Below are 17488 nucleotides of genomic sequence, written 5' to 3'. Positions count from 1 at the left end.
TAAAAAGCAAATCAAACAAACCATGAAGTTTGATTCTCAACCGATCTAGTGCTTTGTAATAAAATGTGAAAAAAAATCAATTAAAAAATGACACAAAAAATGACCTGATACAACTCAGGTTAGCCAATTGAGCATTATTCTCGGGTCATTAGGCCGGAATAAAAATAATGACTCGATTTAACCTAAGCTAACCTTTCAAAACCTGTGACATAGTCATAAGACCTAGATAATCTCATATAAAGCAAATCAAAATAAATTATAAAACTTAATCCCCAACCAATCCAATGTTTAACGGTTAAATTAGAAAAAAAACTTTAATTTTTTAAAAAAGACAAATAACATCACGAGTCAACTCCGAGTTAACCTGCTAAGCACTATTCCCGAGTTATGAGGCTGTGATAACCTAATAAAAATCAAACCATAACACATTATGAAATCGAATTCCCAATTAAACCAGTATAGAAGGATGAGATTGAGAAGAAAAATTAACTAAGAAAAGGAAAAAAAAACTCGAGTCAACTGAGTTAACTCGTCAAATTCACAACCTATAATATGAGAGTAGGATAACTCAATAAAATATAAATTCAATATCAAAATATAATATTAATTTTTTTTTTAAAAAGAATACTATTCTAATGAATAGTATTTTATAGAAAGAAATATGTAAAATCTCCTCTTTTTAGTATTTTATTAATTTATCGACATCCGACCCCACCTGTTTTTATTTTATTTTTTCATAACATGGCCACGTGTTCCCCCGCCACTCTTATATTGTTGCCACTCTTTTAATTTTATCTTCCAGACATTGATTCAAACGTGCTTAACAATTTTTTTTATAATTTAAAATTAATCTTGAAAAATCAGATAAAAAATTAAATTGAAAAAAGAAATAAATTGAGAAAAAAAGTACAAGGAATTAAATTGAAAAAGAAAGAAAGAATAAGATAAAAAAAGATCTGGGATGAAATCACCGTTGACATGTACAGTGATTTCAACCCAATTCATATGAACAGCGTTACCAGTTTTTTTTTGTTTTTGTTTTCTCCTCTCTTTTATTTCCACTCTCTCTCAAAGCACCTGTAGAGAAGGAAGAAAAGTAGCCGCAAAAGTTATAAAAAGCTACGTTTCAATCCTGCCTTCTCCTTCCGTCTCTCCTTCAACTCGCTCCCCAATCTATCTAACAAAGCCAGAATCGAAAACACACGCAGCTCCCTCCAAGAATCTAAATCACTTTCTCGCGCGTCCCCCACTATCGCCAGTCCTTTCCTAATTTAAAATTCTACCTAATTCCACTCTCTCTTTAACCTCTTCATCTCCTTCAATCCCAGAAGAAGATAAAAAAAAAGAAAAGCCAAGCCACTACCCCTCTAAAACGCTGCCGTTTTGTCTCAAATTTTGAAGGTATTCACATTTTCTCTACTATTTTGGTTTTATTCGTGTCATTATCTGATTTTTTGTTTAGTTACTGAAGAAGTAGATAAGGTTATGGTGAATGTGTTGAATTAGATCTTCAATAAGGTCTGTTTCGATATTAGTATTTGTGTTTGATTGCAAATCGGGATAATTTGAAATTAGGGTTTGTTTGTTTTTTTTGTCGTACAGAGGAATGCATTTGGATTTTTGCTGGCTTGGCTTTCAAAAGCACTCAAGAATCCCCTCTGGCTGATTTATCTCTCGCTTTACTTCAGGTTCCACGTCGTTCTTATGTTTGTTTACAACTAGTTTAAATCGGGGTTTAGTCATTGATTATTACTTGATTAGCGTGTGGCATTGTAAACCAATTGGTCAATGTGTATGCTCTTCATGTGCGCGCATGTGATTATGTCATGAGTGTATGTGAGTGCGCGGAGAAAAGACTTCTTCATTATCATTGTTTGATTTTAATTCTTGGTTGAACCTTATGCGGATTCCGGGAAAATCTAAAGGCTGTAGTAGTAATGTAACTGAAGTACCAGGAATGCTTCAAGGTGTCAGGAGGGGGATGGGAGTTTATATTCATTTCTTTTTTCAAATGGTAGGTTTTTTTTTGTTTTTTTTCGGGCCTGTTTCTATTTTTCAAAGTACCATATTGTGCTAGATCTGCTGAACCTTGATATCATAAAGCTTAAGCTAGGACTCACTTGAGAGTTGGGAGGTATCTTATTCTTAGAAAATTATGTGCGTGTAGGCAAAGTGGAATAGAAATGAAGGGGAAAATGACAGAGCTCATCTGTAAAATTCACGCGGAAGTTCTAGATGGTAACTTTGATAGCTTTCTAGCAAAGAGAATAACAGTGACACAGGATAGCTTTGAAGTCCATGTCCTCATAGGGTTACTCCAAAAGCTTTAAATAGTTGAATTCTTAATTCAACAGGGACTTAGACTCTTGAATAAGAAACTTCTATTGTTCCAACTTAAAAAGGATTTCTTTTTAATTAAAAACTAATAGGACACCAAAGCATAAGCTAGAAGCGTAGACCCATACAGTTTTCAGAAACACATCTTTTCTAATCACGATAAAACACGTGAATTCTGATTGTTTTGTTGTCTGCATCAGACAGGATTATGAACTTCATTTTGTTTTATGCTAGTGGCAGTACATTTTCAGTGCATAAAGTTTCTCAACTCATAGGCTCTTTGTTCTGCATGTCTTGAAAGTAATGCCAATTACACTATGGATTGGAACAATTACTTGTAAACAAAGCAAACTCAGTTGTACAGAAAAGGGATTTAATGACAGGAAAGATAGAAGTCTTATAATTTAATTGGAAACAAAGAATTACAATGATAAGAAACAAGTAGCCTCACACCACTCAAGGGAATCACTCCCATATTGGAATCACACCAAGTTAAAATAGGCTTTCATTACAACATAACCTACTGGAACTACTAATCTTCAATATATATAGTTTTACAATTAACTGTTACATAATAGATAGACTCCTAACTGCTAATAACTGACAGATAAGGACAACAACAGTTAATATTAATTTCTACTGCCACTTGGATGATAATAAGATTGACATCACTTATGGGATATCAACTGCTCTTTCCTGCCAGCATGTATGGCTGGAACTTTAGCCTGCACAGAGTTCTTCAATCCACTGGAACTTGCTTCAGCCAAATCCTTATCTTTAACACTACTCTTCATGTTGTTAGATCCAATCAATTCCTTCTGCTTGGCTCTGTTTCGGATGTTCTGTCTTGATCATCAGAACTTGCATCAGAAAGTGGTCCTGGAGGAATGACCATCTCCTGATAATCATCGTGGATTTTGAGTATCAGAAGTTAGTTCCATCATTAGGTTGTTCATGGAAGTTTTATGCTTCTTTTCTCTTGGTGTTTTTATGTTCGAATATGGTTTGCTAGAAAGGGGGCCCAAGGGGTGGTGGTTTACTCTTGTTATCTCTCCAACCAGTCAATATTTTCATTAATAGTCTTACTTATTTGAATACAATTATTAGATTTTAAATTCTATTGATGCAAGGTGGAATTGGGTCTCAGGTTATACCATGTTTTTAATGCATCCAAATTAGCTTTTAAGCTTTTAGATGGTAGCATTAATTGTGCCAGGGTGGATACGAGCCCCTTTTGCATTGATCTAGAGCTTTTGAGATGTTAGCATTAGGTGTATTATGTTTGATTGGTAAATGAGTGCTTGTCAAAGATAATTGAGGTGGATGCTCTTCATGCTCGATTATCAAGGCCTTCAATTTTAGGATGAATTGAGGTTTGGTCATGTTAGATGGACAAGGAGATTATTGTTAATCACAATCTTCTTGGTTCAGTGGATGCATGTATATATGGAGGTCTTGGGGCCCATTTGGTGCTGGCGAATCTGGATTTTGTTGTTGTTGGCTCAGGGTTTCACAGCTGACAAGTTGTTCTGTGTTTCTGTTTATAGCACCATTACTAGAGGTGGGTATTGTTGTGATTTTGGGGTTGCAATTTTGGTGGTGGTTCATCTGGTTGGAGCATGAGGGCCGATGATGGAGGGATAAGGGCATCTCTTTTCAGGGAATGTCATCATCCATGGGGCAATTTTTTGTCACATTGGATAAAAAATGTTAAAAGATACATGTCAAACATTTTAAATGTTTTTTTCTAATTATAATTGGAGACAAGGGTCATGTCTCATGTTTGACACAATTTGGAAGTAATGGATCACATTATAAACACACACTACAAATTCACTAACTGATAAACACCCAAATAATGGGTTTTGCTTGTTAGAATACAGGATATGAATTCTGAATGACGTCAATTTTTTTTAAACTTAATTTAGTAATTTCTTAAATTAAATTACTGTAGTATAATGATTAATAATTGAATTTAAACTTCAGAATTTGCATATATATTGACTTGATTTATCAATTAAATCTAATTGCATTGTAAGTAATTTAATAAATCAAATTTATGCTTCAGAACTGTTCTGCTATTACCAACTAAAACCTATTTTTAAATTATTACTGATGAAAACCTATTTTTAAAATAAAATATTTTATAACCAATTAACATTTTACTATAATCAGTTGGGATAATCATTACAAAATACTGTAAAAATCAAGAAATCATAAAATTTATTGAAGTTTAGTAGCAAGTTGTACGACCAATTAATTCATTATTTTTATGAATGATTTAATATAAAAACATCGTGAACCATTTTTCAACCACCAATTAATCAGAAATTCATTATATAAATCATTTTGTACTAGAATAATTTCTTACGATGGTTTTTTCTTATCAAAGCAAGCCTTACAAATATCTTTAATGTTTATACAATGCAAAAGTGGATCTAAATTGGAAGCAAATAAACCATCAAAGATCAACATCCAACTCAATACACATTCAAATTTAATTTGATTTCAGGCATTTCCAACAACAATATTTTTATTCAACCCTGGAATAAAATATTTGATGTTATTTTTGCTGTACAAAAGTTTGAGAACCGAAAATTCTTGTTCTTTATATGTGCAGTTTAAATATTACAAATATGCTTAGTTTGGTTGGATTCATCAAGTTCCTCTATGCTGTATACCAAGTGGTTCCCTATATTTCCTTGTATCTTTTAATGTTTAACTTTTCCTTCTCCTTTTCAATTGAGAATTGATTTACTTGTTTATTTAAGTTTTGTGTTTCTGGCTTCTTGAATTACAGGAAACATTGCTCTCCAGAAGTACATTCCTTCAAGGGATGCACCTTCAGGCAGTATGATGCCTTTGAGCTTTTCCAGTAAGGAGCGTGAGATTGCTCAACTTGCAGAGTCAGAGACAAGTCGCAGAAGGGTGAAAGATGTGGATGTTGACCTTAGTGAAGTTTACTTTTTAATTATGCATTTCCTTTCAGCTGGGCCATGTCAGAGAACTTATGTACAGTTTTGGAATGAACTTCTCGAACATCAACTTTTACCTAGAAGATATCATGCTTGGTATTCAAGAAGTGGAGCACATAGTGGGGATGAAAATGATAATGGTCTATCATTTCCATTAAGTTACAATAGTTTGGAGGAGCAGTATGCAATGTGTTCTCTCTCTCTCTCTCTCTCTCTCTCTCTCTCTCTCTCACTTACTCACTCGTGTGGCCACACACAATTACACTCAGCGTTGCTTTTGTGGGGCAAACTGCATGTGCCTACATAAATGGTTAAAAATGGTTTGAAATAATGGTCCTGGTTTCTTTTGTAAACTTTTGTCTGCATTTCTGTGGATATATAATGCACATTGTATTTTGTTAATTTTTTGCCTCAAACTATCTTTGACTAGACCTTTCATTAATTATATGTATACAGGTACCCTCACATTGAGAAGAATCACTTGGTAAAGCTTTTGAAGCAATTATTGCTCAACACAGCCTCTCCATCAGAAGGCTTGATTGGTGATGCTCCAAATGCTGCTGATGTTCCTACCCTTCTGGGAACGGGTTCATTTTCACTTTTGAGTTGTAGGTTACATCTATTTAAGCTTTGAAATGAAATGATAACCTGACATTTGTGTTTGTATGAGGTTTTTATGCTTTTGTGAGATATTTCTTTTCATAATGGCATAATAGAGTTCATTGTCTATTTTTAACTGGAATTTATTAAGATGTAAAATACTCCTTTGTGTCTAAAGGTGATAGAGATAAGGGAAATGACCAAGTCAAGCACCCCCCTGCTCACATGCGATGGCCTCATAGACATGCTGATCAGGTTCGCGGGTTAAGTTTGAGGGAAATTGGAGGTGGTTTTGCAAGACACCATCGTGCACCTTCTATTCGTGCAGCATGCTATGCTATTGCGAAACCATCAACTATGGTACAGAAAATGCAAAATGTCAAGAGAGTACGCGGACATCGGAATGCTGTCTATTGTGGTATGAGTTTTACAGCAAAATTTTATGGTATTGGACTATGCAGTTTATGTCCCTATCCTAGGGAAAACTCACAAGTCATATATTGTGACTAGTCTGCCAAAATCTGAAATAAAATAAAACATTTGCCCAGATGCATCTTGGACATCACACCATATATGCATTCTCTTAGTTTTCATTGATATTTGTGGATTTGTACCTAAAACTGCCTCAATGTAAATCCTGCAGCAATATTTGATCGCTCTGGGAGATATGTTGTCACTGGTTCAGACGATCGTCTTGTAAAAATCTGGTCCATGGAAACTGCTTTTTGCTTAGCTAGCTGTCGGGGGCATGAAGTGAGTATGGTTATGTAAATCCAATACCATTGATTTCTTGGCTTCCATTGCTGTTTAATCATAAGTTGCATTTCAATCCATGCATGAAAGGGGGACATTACTGACTTGGCTGTAAATTCAAACAATACCTTGGTGGCATCCTCTTCAAATGATTGCATAATTCGAGTTGTAAGCTTTTTTCTTCTAAAAACTAAGGACTTTCTTCCTGTTTATTCTCTTTATACCCAAATTTTGATCGCTACATCTGGATTTGGGCAGTGGCGTTTGCCAGATGGGATGCCAATATCAGTTCTACGTGGACACTCTGCAGCTGTTACTGCCATTGCATTTAGTCCAAGGCCTGGTTCTGCATACCAGCTTTTGTCGTAAGGCTGATTGCAATCTTATGTTATGCATCTTCTACAATTCTGAGATTTTGTTCTTTGTTTCATGAATCTACTGCCTCTGGATACGACTCTCTTGTTGCAAGGAAACTTGATATTGGAACATGCCACTGTAGATTGCAGGACTTTATTTTATCACTTTGTTAGGTTTGAATCCAGAACTACTTTTTTCCCATCTGAAACCTTTTATGATTGGAGGAGAAGCCAGGTGCCAACCATGAATAAATTTGATAGAGATGGTTCTTGACTTAAACTTTTGTATCCTAAATTAATGGGAATTTTAATTCATGTATCTCTGCTATCTTCTCTGGATCTTTAACTTCGTAGATTTTTTCTTTATCGTTGCCATGTTTAAATTTGTAGCGTGGTATCTCAATCTTCTTGTCTCCGAGAATTTCAGATCATCAATTATTTTTGTGGTTGTCAATAAATATCCATTTTCCAGCCCTAACAACTCGCAATATCCCACTTCATTTGTTATGATTAAGATTTAGTTGAGTCAAGTTTGACTAGTTTGAGGCCCTAAGGCACATAATGTCTGTATTGTTTCAAGTGAATTTTGACTCCCCATCTTTATTTCAGTAATCATGTAGTAATTGTTTTCCCCTTGCACCCCTGTGAATTTTATGCATTAAAAATTCTGTAGCTTCATGTTCGGTTTTTTTCCCTGGCAAAATCTGCATTTTTGCCTTCTGAAAAAATTGGCACCACTACCTTGAAAGTACAATGCCGACTCCTCAGTACTTGTTCTCTGCAATAATTTATAGCTTTTACTCGTTCTTTGCAGGTCTTCAGATGATGGAACATGTAGGATTTGGGATGCCAGGTCTTCCAACTTAGGTACACGGATATATGTTCCAAGGCCTCCAGATCCTGTGGCTGGTTAGTTACCTTTTCATTCTAACTCATGATTGATGAACTGGTTCATTTATCAAAAGAAGTTACAAGAATTATGGAATGGGTGCAGGAAAGAACAGTGGTCCGTCCACAAGTAGTGGTCCTCAGAGCCATCAGATTTTTTGTTGTGCATTCAATGCTCATGGAACTGTATTTGTCACTGGTAGCTCTGACCACCTTGCTAGGGTATATTTAAATTCCCTTAGCTTGCTTGCAATTCTGCTTAATGGTTATCCTATTTTTATCTTCTATATGTGGTATGAATATTGATCTTGGGAGAACTGATGTGAATGATTGTTGACATGTAAACACTGGATAACTTGTTAGTAATATTTCATCACTTGCAGGTGTGGAATGCTCTTAAATCCAACACGGTTGATTCAGCCCAGCCAAATCATGAGATAGATGTGTTACCTGGCCACGAGAATGATGTCAACTATGTCCAATTTAGGTAAGTGTTTCTTTCTCTGTGCTAATGCTGCCATTAAAAAAATTAGAATGCTGACATAGGATACTGCTTTGTTTTGTAGTGGTTGTGCCATGCCATCTAGATTTTCTATGGCTGACAACTCAAAGGAAGAAAATATTCCAAAATTTAAAAATTCATGGTATGGAATTTTTCTTAACTGCTTATTTATGTTGCATTGCTTTTTCTTTGTGAGAATATATCTATATCACACCCTTTTGTTATAGTTAATCAGATCTATTGACAATATATGCTTCATAATTAAACATGCCAGGTATTTTCACGAAAGCATTGTTACCTGTTCTCGAGACGGCAGTGCAATTATTTGGATTCCAAAATCACGTAGATCACATGTAAATGACCTTTTTTCCGGGTTTTCTTTCTTCTCAGGGAAATGAGAATCAGTCAATTACTTTTTGTGAGGTTCAATTTGCGTCAATGTGACCTTGAGCAATACCAGGATACCTTCTTGATTTCTGAACAACAAATATATGTTTCTTTCTTTTTGAAGGGTAAAGCTGGCCGTTGGATACGGCATTATCATCTGAAAGTTCCTCCTCCACCAATGCCTACTCAACCTCCACGAGGAGGTCCACGACAGAGAATTCTTCCAACTCCTCGTGGGGTAAACATGATTGCGTGGAGTCTGGATAATCGTTTTGTCCTTGCTGCTATCATGGGTAATACTTCTTTCTTTTACAAGTTTTCATGTACATATTTATGGATGTATGTGAGTGCAACTATATAAATTCAGCTATCTTCTCATACTTCAGTTATCTTTTTTGCCAAAAAAAAGGGAAGGGGAGGGGGAGGGGGGGCAGAAGTAATACAAATGCTTGTCCATTTCAGCCCCCAGTGTTTCTTTGATCAGTCCTTAAGCATCACCATATAAGCCAACCTGTTTCAAAATTCATAAATGTTCCCATTAGCTTCTAACAAAATCTTCTTCTTTTACAGCAAAATGATGTTGTTGTTGATACTCTCACTTTTTAGGCTCTATGATTCATTCTTTGTGGTAGATATGTTTTATTTGTTGGTTATGTTGTCATTTCCCTTTCTATTTTAGTTACTAAATGCTTTAAATTCCTGGAGTGTTGGAGACCTTCAGAAAAAGGAAAGGAAACACGATTGTAATTCTTAAAAGGCATGTACTTTGTGCTGGTGTTGGTTGAGGTGTTGTTAAGATAACAACAAAGATCATTTTCTGCTGCCCTTGGTACTTGTGGATTGTATTGTTCTGGCTGGCAGATTATCTAGTTTCCAGCAAATTGGAAGCCATGGAATGTTATTCACAATTTGATTCCTGGGCAAGTTAAGGGACATTGTCCGAGTGGAAAGGGCAGCTGTCTGTTTCACTTATCCAAAATGGAAGAAATCTACTTCTTGTCATTGAAACTTTCAAGCAATGAGTCCTCACTGTTGTTTAAAGCTCATCTTTTATTTCTCCATTGAATTTTATTTTTGCTGTTGCTGTTCACTATTTGGACAGAGCATTACTCGATAAGTTTCACAAATTTTTCAATCTTTTTATGCTCACATGCCCGCATATGGATTTGGGCGTGGGACAACAAAATTTAAATTTCAATGGCCCTGCAAAAGTTTCTACGGACTTTTTTGTGCTATGTCCCTTTATTTTAAAAAATAAAATAAAATAAATAATAAATAACTCTATTAATTCTTTCCCTCATGTTATTGATCTTACCAAAAAATGAAATTCGGAACTGAGTTGGATTCTATTGAATATTTTTTTGAAGTAGGAAATGTAGTCTTTTTTTTCTGTAAGTTGATTGTGTGGGGGTGACGATTCATGTGCAGATTGCAGAATATGTGTTTGGAATGCTGCTGATGGTAGTTTGGTGCATTCTTTGACTGGTCATACTCAATCTGTAAGTGGTTCCTCATTTTTTTTACAAGCGTCCTTTTTCCCCTCTTTAAATGTTAAACTGTCCATATGTAGTTACATGTCAGGATGACTGATATGCTCCTCTCATTCAACAATTTCCGTGTTACCATCTCTCCCTATGATCTTGACTGGTAAATTCATGGGGTGCTCTTAACCATTGACTGATCACTTGTCACAATTCTCCATGTTAGTTTTATAACTATTGTAAATGCAATGTGCTAGTGTGCTTTTTCTGTGGGTCAAGTGGAATGCATCTCTTAATTTTATAATTGTTTCACATTGTTTTGCTATATTTTCAGATATTCACTTTTAGTGAATTTTCTTTTAAGTTGATGGTCAAAAGCTGAGAAGGGTTGCAAAAGAATAGATTAGTTTTTCGCAGCCAGCAATTGTATTTTATGTTTCCTTCCTGTTAGTTCAAATATATTATATGTTGTCCCGTAATGACCTCAGTTTTTCAGAATGTTTAAGTAACCATCTCTCATTCATTGTTGTTGCTAGTTCTAAAGGGAAATTTCTGCAAAATTTTGTAATATTTTAAATGCCACTATTATCTCCGAAAAGAGAATATTTTTTTTAATTTGTTTTACCGGTCAATTTTCCTGCCTCATTCACTAGAAGAAATTGGTACCTATTTTTGCAGATCCTTGCTGTCCCTACCCATTTTTACTTTAGAAATGGTTTGTTTATCCAATGTGTATGTTTGAGCATTTCAAAAGCATGTTTTGCTGAATTTTGACTTCTTTTCCACCTCCTATTCTGTTTGTATACAAGGACCAATGATCAATTGTTATTCGAAGCCTGTTTTCCGGCGTCTTTCACCTCTTTGACCACTGTTGGCAGAGATCAATGCTTTCTTGTGTTTGGTCTCCTTTTATGTGGCGATTCTTACAGAATCCAACTTCCACCCGTATCACATTTCTATTAGGAGATCCTTGTAAAACAGCTGGAATTTACCTATTTTCTTGGAAGGGTGCTATTTTCTGTTTTGCTCTCATTTCTCATTTTTCTATTTTTCATATCAATGCAGTTTATCTTGATACACATTGTGTTGGATTCTCTTATTTTTCACAAGTCATTCACTTGATGTGTCCAGCGTTTCTGACTATGTCATTTGTGTTCTTGGCAGACATATGTTCTGGATGTTCATCCTTTCAACCCGCGAATAGCTATGAGTGCTGGCTATGATGGAAAAACAATAGTGTGGGATGTGAGTCTTCATTTTGCTGAATCTCATTTTATATTGCAATACCTTTCTTTGGTTACTGTTTGCATTCATATATTTTTTTCTTTATTTAGATTTGGGAGGGCACACCCATCCGGATCTACGAAATTTCACATTTCAAGTTGGTTGATGGAAAGTTTTCACCGTAGGTGCCTATTGATGCTTAATATGGAATCTCTAATTTTGTTGATTCTGTTGGTATCACTCTTCTGAATCAATGTCCAAGAACATATGAATCTTACAAGTTTTTCATTGTTTTACGATAGTTTAATTTTCTAAAATAGAAGCTTTCTAGACTATTAATTTACTGTTTTCAGCTTTATTTCAAGTTATGTTACGAGAGATTCTCATCGGACTTTGGGTTAACTCCTTATAGTTAGGCTAGTGTATCAGTTTTTGTATTTTAGCCTCATGGTTATTTTACCAGTTCAGTAAAGTTAAACTTTTCCTGGACTCGATTCATCCAAGTAAATGTCAGATGAATTTTATGCGATTGTGAATCCATGTTCAGGTCTCAAATAGGCGTTGCCACTTAGCAATATTATATCAGTTTTGCATGATTATTTGTTGTACATGTAGTTTATTATACTTGAGATGGAGTTTAATTGTATGCTTTCCCAATCAAAATGCTGGAAGATATATCTGTAAATTTCTTGCAACCTTACTGCTGCTGTCATGATTATCATTCACTACTTTTATAACAGGGACGGGACATCTATTATACTTTCGGATGACGTGGGTCAGTTGTACATATTAAATACAGGCCAAGGCGAGTCCCAAAAGGATGCTAAATATGATCAGGTGCGTTATAAATAACCACTCGTGTTTGGAGGTTCTACTGAGAACTCTCTGGAAATGCATTATGATACTCACTCTGTGTACAGTTCTTCCTTGGTGATTATCGGCCCCTGATACAAGATACCTACGGAAATGTACTTGACCAGGTTAGCTAGCTGTGTATAATTTGGTGGCTTCAGCAAACCTATGTATTACTATGCACTACATCGCATACATAATGTCAAGAAACATGCACCTTGAGAAGTACTTGATATTATAGGGAATGTAACATCTTGATTAAAGGCAGTATGTTATAGAAGTTCCCTTTTGATTAATTGAGTTTATTGTTGAGTTCCATACTCACCTGAAAAAATTCTTGCCCATCCTTTTGTAGCCCTAATTCTGAATTACTAAGCATGTCATTTTGCAGCCTGTGGCAATTACTTATTGCTTGCATGCACACATGCATATCTATATGCAAAGTTATTTTAGTCAATGCATGAGTTTATAAATGACTATAATTGTATCCCTAAAAAATATTCTTTGCTATAATTGTCGGGTTTTGAAATTTTGACTCATGCAGACCAAATAGATCCTACATGAGATGTAGTAGTATTGAAGTTCTGATTTACATAGTTACTTTACATTTTGTGTTCACTTCTCGATGTCAAACAATGTGAAACATCTAATTCAGGAAACTCAGCAAGTACCATTCCGGCGGAATATGCAGGATCTTCTTTGTGACTCAGGTTTTAATTTCACCTGGCAACTTTTATCATTATGGAATTCTTATGGCATATGCAATTTTCAATTACATTCTCTCAAGTGCTTGTTTTTTTTGAGAATTCTAGGGATGATTCCTTATACGGAACCTTACCAGAGCATGTACCAGCAGAGACGGTTAGGAGCTCTGGGTGTGGAGTGGAAGCCATCTTCTGTAAGATTTGCTGTTGGACCAGACTTCAGTCTAGACCCGGATAACCAAATGCTCGCCTTGGCCGACTTGGATGTATTGGTTGAGCCACTGCCTGATTTCATAGATGCCATGGATTGGGAACCAGAAAATGACATGCAAAGTGATGAAAATGATTCAGAGTACAATGCCCCTGAAGAAAATTCTTCTGAGGCCGAGCAAGGAAGGTCAAATTATAGTTCCTCTGGTGATCCAGAGTGTAGTGCAGAAGACAGTGAGGCTGAGGGCAGGGATGGTTTCCGAGGATCTAAAAGGAGAAAACAAAAGGCTGAAGTACATGTTTTTAAACAATTTTCTTTCAAAATATTGGATTTCATGCATGCTTGACTTGCTAGCTTATTCTTCTTGCCCCCACTTTTTGCAGATTCAGATAATGACTTCTTCTGGGAGGCGTGTTAAAAGGAAGAATTTGGATGAATGTGATGGAAACTCAATTAGAAGTAATCGAACTAGGAAATCAAGGATTGACAGGAAAGCTTCAAAGAGGAAGTCTTCCACTTCAAAGGCCTTGAGACCTCAAAGAGCTGCTGCCCGCAATGCGCTTAGTTTATTTTCAAAAATTACTGGAACAGCTACAGACGCAGAAGATGAAGATGGCTCAGAAGGTGACTTATCAGAAACTGAATCTGGAATGCAAGACTCAAATATTGAAAGCGATGAATCAGATAGATCTTTGCACGATGAGGGAAACAGGAATTTGAAAGGAAAAGATATCCTGGAAGAGCCTGAAGACTTCGCAAAATATCATGAATTTACTGAATCGCACATGAATACTATAAATAGGAGGAGATTGGTCCTTAAACTGCCAGTTCATGATTCTAGTAAGATTGTGCTCCCAGAGTGTGGAATGCACAAGGGTGACAGCCAGGTTGATTTGGTTGGATCATCATCCAAAGCTCCTCAGGAAGCCACTGAGGTAAATGGGGTTCCTACAAGCTCTCAAGATCCAGGATATTTTTCTGGTGATGCACATTGCAGCAGAATGGATGGAGGAAGAAGAGCACAGATAAAAAATTATCCTTTGGACCTGTCTGAAGAATATAAAAATGGGGATATCAGATGGGGAGGTGTAAAGGCTCGTACTTTTAAGCGTCAGAGATTGGGAGAATCCATTTCATCAGCAGCATATACTGGATCTAGTGCATGCCTTGGTGAACACAATGAAAATGAAAATAATCTCAACAGGTACTCAAAACTTCAGGAGGATAATGGCACAATATCCCCTACTTTAGAAGTTCAAAATAACACGGACAAAGGAGTTGTACCAGTGAATGGAAGAAATGCTGGTGCTGATACCTTTGAGCTTGTAAATGATGTGTCCAATGGTGAAGAGCACCCAACCTTCAACGGATGCCTGGACTCTGATAAATTACCAACCCTGGGTCACATGGTTAATGGGAATGACAACCCTCCTGATCTCAGAGAGAGCCTCCCGCCTTTCTCAACAAAGATAAGGATAAGATCAAAAAAGATATTGAAGGACTCACTAGATAATCAAGGAAATGGTAGGTGTGATTTATCTACTGATAAACCTGCAAACATGACACAGAATCCAGTCAAGGAGATGCTGGAGAATAATGGCTCCAATGGAATTGCTCCAGAATATAAAGGTGATGGATTGGAAGAATCAGATACTCAGATTGGTGAAATTTCCATGCCATCCTTGGACAACTCTTCGGGGTCCCGTTCAGATCCGAAAAGGATGTTTGATGTTGTTTACAGAAGGTCAAAGCCAGGCAGAGGTAGAATTAGCTCAGAAGGTGATGGTAGCATCAGAGAAGACACTTTAAGTGCTTGTGACCCTCATCTTGATTTCAGAGGGGATTCCTATGAAGGCGCATCTGGTGGATCTCATAGAACACGTTCCATGGGCTTGAAGGCACCTACACATGATTCAAATATGGCAAGCAATAATCTCCAGTTGGAGCAGGGACATGAATCAGATGATACTTGTAGAGATGCCCTCAACAATTCCATTAATAGATGTCAGCTTTCATGTGAAGAATGGGGATCCAGCTCAAGGATGACAGCTCGCTTGAGATCTACTAGAAACAGGAAAGCCAGTTATCACTTTCGTGACACAAGTCCAGTAGATGGAAGGAAGTTGCATCAGTCAGCCAAAAAAGCATCATGGTTAATGCTGTCAATGCACGAGGAGGGGTCTCGTTATATCCCCCAGCAAGGGGATGAAGTTGCATATTTGAGACAGGTTAGTCTGAAGAGATGCTAAAGATTATTATCTTGATTCTTGCCTAAGGTTAATTGCAATTTAGGTCTTATAATTTAAATGATTTATCTTGGAAGCTTCTTTGTTTTTTCAGGGCCATCAAGAGTACTTAGATCGCATGAAGTCTAAAGAAGCAGGCCCTTGGAAAATAATGAAGGGAAACATTAGGGCGGTCGAGTTCTGTAAGGTTGAAGCCCTTGAGTATGCTGCTCTTGCAGGATCTGGAGATTGTTGTTGCAAAATGACGCTTAGATTTGTAGATCCTACTTCCAGCACATTTCAGAAATCATTCAAGTTAACTCTACCCGAAATGACTGGCTTCCCAGATTTTCTTGTTGAGAGAACTCGGTTCGATGCTGCCATACAGAGGAATTGGAGTCGTAGGGATAAATGTAAGGTCTGGTGGAAAAACGAGGGTGAAGAAGATGGTGATTGGTGGCATGGCCGGGTTCTATATACGAAGCCCAAATCTTCGGAGTTTCCTGACAGTCCATGGGAGAGGTGTACTGTTCAGTACAAGAGCGATCCCAAAGAATTGCATGAACACAGTCCTTGGGAGCTTTTTGATGATGATACTCAGTTGGAGCAGCCTCGTATAGATGAGGAGATCACAAATAAGTTGTTGTCTGCCTTCGCCAAATTAGAGCGATCAGGCAAAAAAGACCAGGTAATCATGCATGAGGGTGGGAAAAGAATTTATTGTATAAGATCTTTGTAAATGTTTTAGATGTGGCTACTAAATCAATTCAAAGATATCGTGGGGACTTGTCTGATTTTTTTTTTGCGCATATTCAGGATCACTATGGGGTTGAAAAGCTAAGGCAAGTTTCACAGAAGTCAAATTTTATTAACAGGTATATTCTCTTGCCTTTTTTTTTGTTCTGAGACGCTTGATTTTTTTTCAAGAAGCACGTATTAGCAGTAACTTGCAAAATTTTTGGTGCTTGAGCTGGTGTTTGATCCCTGAAATTCCCAGGTTCCCAGTTCCATTGTCTCTTGAAGTGATCCAGTCAAGGTTAGAAAACAACTACTATAGAAGCTTGGAGGCATTGAAGCATGACTTTGAAGTCGTCCTCTCAAACGCAGAATCACACTTTGAGAAGAATGCAGAGCTCTCCATAAAAATGAGACGTTTATCAAACTGGTTCGCGCGGACATTATCATCTTTGTAGCCTCAAATTGTTGGGATATTAGTTGGGCCCATCGGGTTTTTCCCCTCATAATTTTTTTGTACATAATTTTTTTTTTATTTACCGGGAGGTATTTCACCCTCTAGCTTCAATTTTGGGAATCGGTTTTCCTTATGTTTTTTATGCGTCGTTTTAGGGGAGATAGAGCTCTCAGGGGAAAGTAGCTTGATTGCTGTGGAAAAATTTCCACAGGAAGATTCATTCTTGTATAGACAACATTGTTAGCATCCTCACAAATGAATACAGAAACTGCCCACCATTTTAGCCCTTAGTTGCTGACGTTGTCGTTCACGTTCTACGTTCTTGTTCTCAAATGGCAAGTTTGAACTTCTTGTTCTCAAATGTTTTAGGAGGTAACGTTCTTGTTTGACGCCAAAGATTATTAGTACAATGCCACTTAGGTCTGCATTGCCGTGGTATCTTATTTAATATTTTAATGAAGTATGTATTTAAGTATTTTTGTTATCTAGAGATCTTTATTATGGAAGAATCTTCACTCATATATAACATGCATTGGTATTATTTTTCACATTTAATATTACTAAATTAATACACTTTTAAACAATATAAATAAATGATCTTTAATATTATTAAACTAATACACAAATATATCATCTACAATGATAACATATTGATAAATTATTCTACAAACATTTATAATCACTTAAAAAGAGAAAAAAATATTGTGATTCAAACAAATAGAATAATTTGCATAAATGTATATCAAAGTAATGAGATGTTTGAGTTGGATCAAATCTAACATATTTTATAAACAGAGTAAT

At 36.3% G+C, this 17488-nt stretch overlaps 1 protein-coding gene across 6 annotated transcripts; it reads left to right on the top strand.

Moving 5' to 3' along the window:
* The first annotated feature begins 1026 nt into the window (after positions 1-1026).
* On the top strand, positions 1027-16977 carry LOC18102606 (uncharacterized). Of its 6 annotated transcripts, none has more exons than XM_024610910.2 (25): positions 1027-1401; positions 1603-1688; positions 5138-5492; positions 5769-5920; positions 6091-6330; positions 6556-6665; positions 6756-6833; positions 6924-7030; positions 7836-7930; positions 8016-8131; positions 8293-8396; positions 8476-8553; positions 8686-8764; positions 8923-9091; positions 10227-10297; positions 11444-11524; positions 11614-11684; positions 12244-12340; positions 12424-12483; positions 13011-13065; positions 13168-13562; positions 13654-15498; positions 15611-16183; positions 16312-16370; positions 16493-16977. In XM_024610910.2, the coding sequence occupies exons 3-25, from the start codon at positions 5191-5193 to the stop codon at positions 16686-16688; spliced, it is 5133 nt and encodes a 1710-aa protein (XP_024466678.2). In that variant the 5' UTR covers positions 1027-1401; positions 1603-1688; positions 5138-5190; the 3' UTR covers positions 16689-16977. The 6 variants fall into 6 exon arrangements, with proteins under 6 accessions (XP_024466678.2, XP_024466674.2, XP_024466676.2 ...); XM_024610906.2 differs by having other exon boundaries at positions 5138-5501; XM_024610908.2 differs by lacking the exon at positions 1603-1688 and having other exon boundaries at positions 5138-5501.
* Positions 16978-17488: the final 511 nt, after the last annotated feature.

Source organism: Populus trichocarpa, chromosome 10 (assembly GCF_000002775.5).
Source record: "Populus trichocarpa isolate Nisqually-1 chromosome 10, P.trichocarpa_v4.1, whole genome shotgun sequence".
In the NCBI taxonomy this organism is placed as follows: Eukaryota; Viridiplantae; Streptophyta; class Magnoliopsida; order Malpighiales; family Salicaceae; genus Populus; species Populus trichocarpa.
The sequence above is the reverse complement of the archived record's forward strand: the minus strand, read 5'-3'. Positions and strand labels throughout refer to the sequence as shown.

Bases quoted from the DNA above. Each gene is read 5' to 3' on its own strand.
- LOC18102606 (XM_024610908.2), top strand. From the start codon at position 5,191: ATGATGCCTTTGAGCTTTTCCAGTAAGGAGCGTGAGATTGCTCAACTT. The intron at 10,298-11,443 runs GTAAGTGGTTCC...TGTTCTTGGCAG, and splicing joins TGACTGGTCATACTCAATCT to ACATATGTTCTGGATGTTCA. The intron at 12,341-12,423 runs GTGCGTTATAAA...CTCTGTGTACAG, and splicing joins AGGATGCTAAATATGATCAG to TTCTTCCTTGGTGATTATCG.